This window comes from Gymnodraco acuticeps, unplaced genomic scaffold (assembly GCF_902827175.1).
Source record: "Gymnodraco acuticeps unplaced genomic scaffold, fGymAcu1.1, whole genome shotgun sequence".
In the NCBI taxonomy this organism is placed as follows: domain Eukaryota; kingdom Metazoa; phylum Chordata; class Actinopteri; order Perciformes; family Bathydraconidae; genus Gymnodraco; species Gymnodraco acuticeps.
The window spans coordinates 198,237-209,185 of NW_022989748.1; the positions used below are offsets into that span (position 1 = coordinate 198,237).

The 10,949-nt window shown below is 42.1% G+C and overlaps 1 protein-coding gene and 1 long non-coding RNA gene across 3 annotated transcripts; both read right to left on the reverse strand.

Moving 5' to 3' along the window:
* Positions 1–17: 17 nt before the first annotated feature.
* cct7 (chaperonin containing TCP1, subunit 7 (eta)) lies at positions 18–4,419 on the reverse strand. The gene is made up of 12 exons (XM_034219388.1): positions 4,344–4,419; positions 3,229–3,312; positions 3,070–3,139; positions 2,877–2,983; positions 2,586–2,764; positions 2,297–2,468; positions 2,021–2,185; positions 1,728–1,916; positions 1,491–1,588; positions 1,234–1,366; positions 943–1,149; positions 18–841 (listed from the first exon to the last, which is right to left on the reverse strand). The coding sequence occupies exons 1-12, from the start codon at positions 4,347–4,349 to the stop codon at positions 608–610; spliced, it is 1,644 nt and encodes a 547-aa protein (XP_034075279.1). The 5' UTR covers positions 4,350–4,419; the 3' UTR covers positions 18–607.
* Positions 4,420–6,645: 2,226 nt separating this feature from the next.
* On the reverse strand, positions 6,646–8,254 carry LOC117532627. 2 transcript variants are annotated; one of them, XR_004566903.1, is made up of 3 exons: positions 8,159–8,254; positions 6,948–7,119; positions 6,646–6,714 (listed from the first exon to the last, which is right to left on the reverse strand). It is a non-coding gene; the product is annotated as an uncharacterized LOC117532627 (long non-coding RNA). The 2 variants fall into 2 exon arrangements; XR_004566901.1 differs by lacking the exon at positions 6,646–6,714 and having other exon boundaries at positions 6,854–7,119.
* Between the last annotated feature and the right edge of the window lie 2,695 nt (positions 8,255–10,949).

Below are 10,949 nucleotides of genomic sequence, written 5' to 3' on the forward strand. Positions count from 1 at the left end.
ATAAGACAAGTCAGCAGTATGATTTCAGCTGTGCATTTATTGATAAGAATGGTCCAATAAATAGTTTCACACAGCCTACACAATGAATGGTTCAGAACTCTTGAACATCAGTGCTTTACTTCCCATGTTACACATCAGTTTGTCAGATAACACAAGCACAGATTAGTGCTGATGGAACAGCTGCTTCAGAGAGGAGAGCTCACTTTGAGGGGACAGGAGTGTTTCATCAAACCAAGGGGGGGGGGAACTACTTTCATTCTTGTATTGCATCATCACTTTTTCAGCAAAATGGCTACACATGGAAAGATACAGTGCTTGAAATGTTAAACAGACGTGACCCAGTGAAAGCTTCAGTAAGAAAAAACTACAGGTGACAAAGAAAAACACAGACGTCAGCGATCTTTGACAAAAGTCTAACAATCCATCTTGAAATTGCTTCCCCTTTTTTTGTTTCACTACACCTGCCAAATGCAATGTGTGTACGGCTGTTTAAACGCCAAATGTTAAACTACAATTACAATCTAAATGCAGATCAAACATGAACACCGTCCTCTATCTGCATTTGGGTTGTAATTCCAGTTTAGAAATGGGCTTCCGTTCCATTCTCTTAGTGAGCATGGGGTCTGCCCATGCCGCGGCCCCGGCCCCTGCCGCCCCCTGGTGGTCCGTCCATGCTGCTGCGGGGGTTCTTGATGGTCTCGTCCACAGACAGGATGAGACAGGCTGCCTCTGATGCTGCTGTCAGAGCGTTGATCCTCACGATGGAGGGCTCCCAGACGCAGGCGATGTAGTTATCTGCAATATCCTCGTTGTTAATATCTACACCGTACCACATACCGCCCTGCAGGGAGACAAAGTCAAGAAGAGTTTAATAAATGTTCTGGGACAATCCCAAATCCTTATTGGAAGTCTGATGTAGGACTAGCATGTTTGACTTCCTACCTGTGCGTGTTTGGCGCGCAGTTTGTTCAGGATGTTGGTGGCGTCGAAGCCAGCGTTGTCACACAGCTGTCTGGGGATGATCTCCAGGGCCTTGGCGTACGCTCCAATCAGCAGCTGCTGTTTTCCAGGGATGGTCCTGGAATAATCCCTCAGGTACTTGGACAGCTCCATCTCTATGGCTCCTCCACCTGCTACAACTGAGTCATTCTGAAAACAGGTGAAGGAGGGTCAGATAATTGCGGTAAGAGTACAGGGACCGGTTCTCCGTAACAATCCCATGCGTGTACTAACCTTGATGGCTCTGCGTACGATCATGATGGCGTCGTGCAGTGATCGCTCCGTCTCCTCTGTGAACTGCTCCGCTCCACCCCTCAGGATGATGGTGCAGGTCTTCGCCTTGGGGCAGCCCTTAAGGAAGTTATACCTGCAAACACAGACAGGATGGGTGTGAGCGGTCGTAGAGAATAATAGAGCTTTATTTATTCTAAAGAGTAATACCCAGAAGAAGACGGACAAAAGCTTTTGACTTGTGCCTTTAACCTTCTTACCTGTCTCCTCCAACCTGGACCTCCTCAAAGTGTTCACACAGTCCCAGGACGTTGTCTGTCAGGGCCGTCACCGACGTCTGGATGGAGCCGCCGCACGCCTGGAAGACACATGACAGTCTTAAAGCTACTTCAAACATACAAGTGGCCACTAATTAATTTAACATTCCTCTATAGAATAGATTTACTTTAATCAATGTTAATAATTTTAATGTTTTATAGTTTCTGTCTGTTTCCTACCATCATGGTCCTCTTCATGTCCTCCTCCTGCACCCTGCCGGCACAGAACAGGTCTCTGTCAGCAAAGTACTGCGTGGCCACATCACCGATGGGCAGCTTGGACAGAACCACCTTGGCTCCTGACAGATGGATCTTCTCCAGTTTGTCGTACAGGATGGTCCACTCGGCGTCCACGATGGCCTGATACTCCTGCATGAAGGTGGGAGGTAACAAAAAAAGGGGAGAGATTAACAACATTTCTGGGCACTTATTGCTCTCAATCATTATGTTGTGTTATGTTTTAGTCTTCATACCTCAACATTTTTGACGCGAATCTCGGCGTTATCCTTCTCAGCCTTCAGCTCCAACTCCACGTTGAGCAAAGCAATCCTTGGGTTTTCATAACGTTTAGGCTGCATCTCAAACCCGGCATAGGAGAAAGTCTTCTTGAACGCAACTCCAGAGATCATATGGGAATCCTGTAGAAAATAAAAAATATGAAATGAGGTTTCAAAGTCAAACTAAAATATGAAAACCCTTTGTTCACTCTGGTGTTTGAATAAAATAACAATTATAAAAAAGGTACAAACCTCAAGGGCTCCTCCAGGGACTTTCTTGATACCGATCAACTTGAGAGGCAGCAGGATGTCCAGAGACATGACGGCATCCACCACCATTTTGGAGAAGAAGTCCTTCTGACCGGCAATGAGCTTGGAATTCAGGGCGGTGGCTGCACACTTCTCCAGCAGCTGCCTCATCTCTCTGAGAGGAAAGATGGGATGGAAAGTTCATTGCAAAAGTACAAAATAAGATTTTAAAAGTTCTATTGAACTCCAACCATGTCTTGTGAATAACCTGTTGGTTAAAGTGAGCACTTACTGCTTGTCGCCTTTCTTCACAGGCACGGCGATCTCCTTGATCTTGCTGACAGCGAGGTGGGTGGCGGTGCGGAAGGCTCTGATGATGGTCTGAGGGTGGAGACCCTCCTCCACGTATGGCTTGAGCTGCTTCAGGAACTCAGCAGCCAGGAGGGTAACAGAGGTGGTGCCATCACCAACCTAAAATGGTGCAAGTAATGAAGAACATTATTAAGAACTATTTGAGGATGTGGCTAAAACAAATCTAAGTAACCAGTTGCCTCAACATAATCAATGCTTAAACACTTCTCACCTCAGCATCCTGGGAGCGGGCGATGTCCACCAGGGTCTTGGCTGCAGGGTGAACCACATCCAGCAGTTTCAGGATGGTGGCTCCATCATTGGAGATGGTGGCCTTACCTGAAAAACACAATCACACATTTTCAGTAAGAGTAAACTCATCACTTAATCCATTCCTCCATCCTTGTCTTCCCATTTCTCCTCACCTCTGCCATCCACCATCAGTTTGTCCATGCCCCTTGGACCAAGGGTGGTCCGGACAGCCTCAGCAATAACCTGGAGAGACACAACAGGTGTATTTAGACTGACCAATTCAAGAAGGGTAAGAAAACAAATACAGGGGGGGAAATTAAAGTTTTGCTGACCTGGCAGGCATTGATGTTGCTGACGAGCTGGGGAACGCCCTGAGACGTGTCTGTCCCCTCCTTCAGCAGGATAACTGGTGTGGGCTGGAGAGAGAAAGGGATAAAAAGGAATTGAGAAGAAAGCGTGGTTGCTGTTTAAAAAAATTCTAATAATAAAATGCATAATTATGCCATGTGTAAAAAGTGCAGCATGTTTCACATTATTAATAAGCATTGGGATTTTCCTTATCCCAAAGATATTTGACATTATTACTATGGTATTGTCACTCAGCTTGGGTAAAAACAGTCTAGAAGTTGTATTGCTTTACCATCTAAGGCAATAACCTGAAGTGGTAACACACAGGCTGTGGCTGCTTCTTGTAGCTGCAGGGTGTGATGCTTTTGTTACACACGCATGATGTGCGACACTGTCAAAAGCCTGAAGTCTGTACATGTTGTTTTCTGTTTCATATAGTCTGTTAATAATAATGCTCATTGTAGCAGACTTACGTTACATGTACAAAAAAAACATTCAACACTTTATATACTGTTTTCTGTTCATTAGCTAGCAGGAATTAGCAAATGACTTAGCAAGAGTCACTTGTCTTCGTTGCTCTGCGTCGTTCTCTTTCAGACAGCTATGTCTCATACATATACAGACACATACGAATGCTACTTGACCAATAGCACTAACAAAACCAGCAATAGATTTAACTTAATAGGCTCTTCCGTTAGCTTCCTATGCAGCCACTCATACAAAGAAGCTTAACACACAGCAGATAACATGACAATAACCAGACTAACAAAGACCATTTCAAAGGTGGTAACAAAACTTATATAGAGACATATACTTAAATTAAATGAAGAGACCAAAAGGTACAGCTGAGCGTACTATATATTGTATTCAATAGCATCACCGTTAGCTTCGTAAACGCCCATTGGTAGCATACGAGGCTAACAGTCTGGCTAAAAATAAAGCCGTTTTACAATCATTTTCCAATAAATCGTTGTTTCTTTAGACCGACAAAGGGGTGCCACATAAATGATGAGTTATCTAGATGCAGATGCCGCTGAGAAACTAAAGGATGGACACGGATTAAACATTTGATTTCGGGCATGAATGCTAACTCACTCACCATCATCTTTGCAGTTCCTTCGAGAAGTTTTCCACCGGCGTCCCTTCCCAGAATGCTGTTCGACAACAAAAGCAGTCGGTGCTGCGTTCAAGAACATGCTGCAACGATTTTTCTAATTGTATGAATTGTACCTAAATACAGATTTATTGATAAACAACTCCTTTTTTGCAAATGCTGTTAGTGTAAAAACAATACTATGAAGTGTTTTAATATAGTAATGCACACAGATGACATTTTGAAAAAACAATCATATGAATACATTGTGTACAAACATATAATATCACACTATGACACAAATAGGTATGTGCAGATTATTCATTAAAATCTCCTACATTATTATTACATTTGTACTGAATTAAAAACATATATATATATATTATTTAAATGTGTATTTATATGTCTGTCTGTTTTTAACATTTAAACTATACTCAAATGTAATTTTCTTTTTATTCATGGCAGGTTTTATCATATTAGGCAAAGTTTCCTAAAGACACCTACATGGAAAACTTTCATCAACACACAAACCTGCAAAGAGATCAGGTGAGTTCATTTTCATGCAGGGGCGGACTGGCCATTGGGAATACCGGGAGTTTCCCCGGTGGGCCGGTGCTGTGTCCAATAGTATAAAGCTGCAGCGTCGGAGACGACACTTGTAGAACCACACACACAGGTCCCGCGTCACGAGCACACACACAGGTCCCGCGTCACGTGACGGGAACCACACAGGTCCCGCGTCACGTGACGGGGTCCCACGTGACCCGCGTCACGTGACGGGAACCATATTCTGTTGCACGTTCACATGAATGTTTATATGTATATTCTGTTAATTTAGTTGACAATTTCAAAAATGAATTTCAAAAATATAGTCTTTTATATGTATATTAAACAACACTGTTAATTTAGTTTTGGGTATGTTTATAATTCTCGTTTCATTATTATTCAAAAGAAAACAACACTGTTAAACACTGTTCCTTCTACAGTATCATAATTCTCGTTTCATTATTATTATTAATAAATCAAAGGTGTCTTCGAAGAGGTGCTAGATTACTGAAAAACAACTGTTAGTGTGTTCATGCACCAGCCTGCAAAAGATAAACAAGCAGTTTGACCGAGAGGCATTTCAGTTCAGAATACATTTTTATTTATTTTTATTGCGGGGTCTGCTGATTCTTCACTGGGGGTGAGGCGGGGTCTGCTGATTCTTCACTGGGGGTGAGGCGGGGTCTGCTGATTCTTCACTGGGGGTGAGGCGGGGTCTGCTGATTCTTCACTGGGGGTGAGGCGGGGTCTGCGGAGTCTTCACTGGGGGTGAGGCGGGGTCTGCTGATTCTTCACTGGGGGTGAGGCGGGGTCTGCTGATTCTTCACTGGGGGTGAGGCAGGGTCTGCTGATTCTTCACTGGGGGTGAGGCGGGGTCTGCTGATTCTTCACTGGGGGTGAGGCAGGGTCTGCTGATTCTTCACTGGGGGTGAGGCGGGGTCTGCTGATTCTTCACTGGGGGTGAGGCGGGGTCTGCTGTTCCCTCTCTGGTCGTGGCACTCTGAATATTGGCTGAAGGGTTCCCTCCAGCAAATGGAGGATACATATTTTGTTGTCTTCGGGGTTCCAGTTTTCGAGTACACAGATAAAGGGACGTGGTTACATTTGGCAAGGTTTTGCCGAACGAGGCAGAGGCTCTTTTTATCTTCACCAAACCATTTGTTGTTCACCATCTCCGTTAGAATATCTTCATCAAGCTCAATAGGGGAGGCATAGGATGAACAGTAGGTTATGGATTTTAAATGTGTACATTGATAGGCTTTAATTCCACTCCTCCATGCCAACTCTAGGTTCACCTGGCACTCATTATTTTCACAAGACACATGCTGATTTTCTCCCCACACTTTATTCTGAACATGCAGAGGAATACTTGTTCCATGGAAGGCTTTGTGGACAGCATAGACTCCATGTTCAGGATCTATGCATTTACTCGGTAGGTGTGAACTTGCGGTTATGTCCTTTTGTTTGGCAGAGTGCTTTCTTTCCATGTGCCTTTTCAAAAAAAAATTATTCATGAGAACATGGCATATGGGACATTTTTTCTTGAGTACAGGCTCTACACGGACCCTTTGCATCTTTCGCACTGGGATGATGGGGATTGCTGGATCTGGGATGACGGGCGTTGATGGATCTGGGATGATGGGGATTGCTGGATCTGGGATGATGGGGATTGCTGGATCTGGGATGATGGGGGTTATGGCAGAGTGCTTTGCCTTGCACAAAGCGAGGTGCTTTACAAAGCCAGATTTGCGAGTATACATGAATTGGCAGTAGCAGCAGTGAAAATGATAGTCTGGTCGGCAATTTAATCCACATCTGTGAATGGTATACCCTTAAACATAAGAACATAGAATTGTAGTATTATTATTTTGTGATCATATTATTTAAAAGTGTAAATTATGAATACCAAACATCTGGATCAAGTAACTGGTCACCACAAACAAATCATAGGACTTGTTTTGATGTATTGCTCAAATGGAACTGATCATAACATTTAGGCTGCTTTTAATGCAGACACATTGCAACTCCATTTGCATTTCACAAGAGAATGTAAGCTAACTTTACCTTCATGGAGAACTGCACGCTGGAAGTGGCTCTCGAGATGGCTTTTCACCTTGCAGTGTTTTGTTGGAGAGAATAAACGAGAGACACAGAACGGGCAGTGGAAGTCATTGCAACACGTCGTGCACCGTTGAAGGTCCGGCAAGGATCTCCCCTCTCGGATTGTAATATGCATCTTGAAAAAAGAGAGAGCCTAATTGGTCAAACTGAACATTTTGAAACAATTTCACAGACAGACATAAATTAGGCTTAATTGTTAGATTCTGACACGACAGATTCTAACCTACATAATAGGCCGACATAACTGACTAAAACACCTCATGCAATATTACAAAACATGTCAAAATGATGACACTGTCTGATAAACGGTAAACAGGCAGTCAGCACAGTGAAGATTATTTACAATGAATTCAAATTGTAATACAATGACTATTAAAGAAGCATTTACACTGAAGACAGAACTTAGGCTACTGCTGATTTAATGTAGTGGACATATTGACATGCTTTTGTCATCCGTTGAAGTTTAATTAATTAGCTGACTATAATTAATCATTAGGGTTGGGAAGTTTACTTTTTTAAATGTAGTAGGTTACAGATGAGTAATTACCCTGTTAAAAATGTAATAAGTAATGTAACTTGACTATGTAACTATTTGTATTGAAATTCTAATGTTAATTATGGTTATTTTATGTTTTTTGTGAGTCACTTTGGATAAAAGCCTCTGTCAAATAACATAACCATAACATACAGTTTCATTAAACAAATAAACAAAACAGTTGGTTTTGCAGCGAGTCATCATAGGCTAACAGATGACATTTAGCACTTGTTGCTTGTATGGCTGTTCAATACAACAGAATAGTTGTTAACTTAAAAAAACAAAACATGATTCACATTACTCACACTATTACTGTAATTAGTGATTCAATTAATCAACTATGACACCTAGTTGGGCTTGCCAAAATCACGCTAGTTTCATTAAACAAATGATCAAATATGCTAACGAAGCTAATGCTTTTGCCGAAAGCTATAGCTAATGAATAGTTGTTTTTAGAGACTTTAATACGGTTAGAAGCTATCATAAGCAAACAGATGTTTGTTTGTATTGCCTTAACACTATCATAGTTAATGTTGGCTAATCACACTTCATTTCAAGACACCGGAATTGTTATTAATGTTAAACAAATAAAACTGTAAAAGCACTTCACATTACTCACATTCTCTGCGTTGACGTTCACATTCATGTGAACGTGCTCCGTCACGTGCCGCCGTGACGCGGGACCTGTGTGTGTGCTCGTGACGCGGGACCTGTGTGTGTGCTCGTGACGCGGGACCTGTGTGTGTGGTTCTACAAGTGTCGTCTCCGACGCTGCAGCTTCATGCTACTCGCTGTGTGTGGGCCGGAGGGCGGAGGGCCTAAATCCTATCGGCCCACATTTGTAAGTGTTCCGGCCCAGCCCAGCCCAGTGGGGTGTGGCCAGGGTTGGGTTGTAACGGAATGCATGTAAGGGTGTTACGTAATCAGAATACAAAAATCAAGTAGGCCTAACTGTATTCAGCTCGCGTTACATTTGAAAAACGAGTAATCTGATTACAGTTACTTTCGTAAACCTGAAGTGAATACATTTTGGATTACTTATTGGAATTATTGGTGGAAAGATTTCCTCACAACATTTAATATTCATTACTAAAGGTACAGCCGAATCATCACAGCGCACAAAACGGCGCAGATGGACCAAAAAGGGGAGCGTTTGAAAAAAATGTGCGGGTCCGCTCAGTGAAACAATAACAACGTAACATGGAGGAACAAAAGTCTGCATTTAAATCGTGTGTGTGTGTGTAGAGGTGTGGTTAAACACATCAGCCACACCGCTCTTTAGCCTTTCTAATGATTCTGAAGGTAAACACAGTGAAGGCGGTGCGTGAAAGGCGGTGCGTGAAAGGCGGTGCGTGAAAGGCACTGCGCACTCGTCTTCTCAGAGGCTGAGTTAACCCTCCCGCTGCCTCCTGGTGCTGCAGAGATTTCATGAAGTGAAGGAGGTTTTCCTTCTATAAAACAGCTGCGGGCAGCAAATACTGTGAGAGTCACAGACATGAATACATAGATCAAGGCAGACTGGTGCACACACTCTCCTGTTTTGCCAATCCGGTGCTTAAACAAATATAGCTCTACACCCCTGGCCGAAATGTCCTTAAAATGAAGTCCGAGTTCGACATTTTAATTAATGTCCTGCCAACACTGGCAGGACAGAAGGCGACACACCCTTTCTAAGCCATGTCCTCACATCCCAAGCTGCATCCCCAAAAAGTGTATTATGTTGTTACAACAGGGTTCAGGGGGAATGGCTGTACGACTGTACCCGTAGGATAGAAAAGGGGGAAGTGACGTCTGACTCAGAGGTCGCGCGGCTGTGGAGAAGAACGTGTTGCCCACATTCTGTTACTGAGTTTAGCAGGCTTGGTTTATTGTTTTGGGTGCAGTCACTTTTGCCTCCACTTGCTGTTCAAATAAATGTTGAAAGAAAAAGTTAATCTGTTTGGATGTATCCCCCTGCCCGATCGGTACTGCGCATGTGCGAGATGGTCCCCCATATTGGACAACTCCGGACGGCAACCCAAGATGGACACTTGACACAGTGGCTTTTGGCAAAGCTCAAAAATAAAACTCGAGAGAGATGAGTTATTGTTATTACAACGTGACTTCACTATTATTTAACAACAACTTTGTATTGGGTTCTTTTATTTGGGGTTAAGTACATTGTCAGAATAAGTGAGAAATGGATTTAACTTCTGTTAGACAGCTATCATACTGAATACATATTTACTGTGAATGTATGCAAAAATGTATGGCATATGGCTGTCTAACAGAAGTTAAATTCATTCCTCACTTATTCTTATTCTTAGTCACGTGGGAAATGTAGTCCTTTATAGTGCGTTGACGACAGACGTCACAATTAGGTGGCCTTTCTTATAAAATCAAAATACTGGCTCTAACAATACATTGCCCTCAGGCAACAAACCACTTTTGTTGACCTCACACTGGCCCTCTAAATATTTTTATTTTTTTAAATATACACAATGTCACCTGACATGCTGGTGTCCAATAAAATGAGGGAATTAAATGGGTGTGGCATTTTGTCTGGGTCTTTTCTGCACGCAAAGCTGCAGGGGACTCGGGGCCACCACTTGGTAAGATACATTTACCTATAACATATTAGAAATGTACACAACTTAAAATAAAAAATATATGCATGAATACGTAAAGAAGTATATTTGATTGTTTAAAGACTTATTATGTATTTATTAATTAGCTAAAACTATGTTTTTTTGTTCGTTGCCTCAGGGCAACACTGTGCCACTTAGACCTCTTTTTTCCAGGCAATATCATGCAAGTGTGCAAATGTGCTCAGCTGTAAAATGATAAACCTAGTCAATGTTTTTACTTGACCATTTTACCATCTACTGATATTTACTAGGGATAGGAATTTGAAAGCAAATGTATATTCGAATATTCGACCCCCAACGGTTAACCGATTAACCGAAATATCCTATAAAAAAAAAAAAAAGTTACAAAAAAGTTACAAAAAATAATATATATATTTAATTTGGAAAAATAAATAAATACAGGTTCAAATAAGTATAGAAACCAAGTCGAATTTGTCAAATGTATTGAACTGGTGATCACAGTTTGAACAGTTGACAGCTATAGGCCATAGCTTTCATGCTTAAAACATAACTTGGTTTTCTGATGGATTTGGACATAAACGCGAGTGAAGTATAACCGGACACGAGAGAGAGAGATCAGCACCTGCAGCTCTGCCCGCTGTGAGGGACCGGTGAGCGGAGCAAAACACACCTTTAGACCTAACACACTTAGCTATGGCACTGTTGTATACATTGAATTATTCCATTTGATCAACTAAGTAATATATTCATATTAATACCTGAATAATTTCGAATATTCTATTAATCGTTACCATCCCTAATATTTACAGGAAATGGACCCCA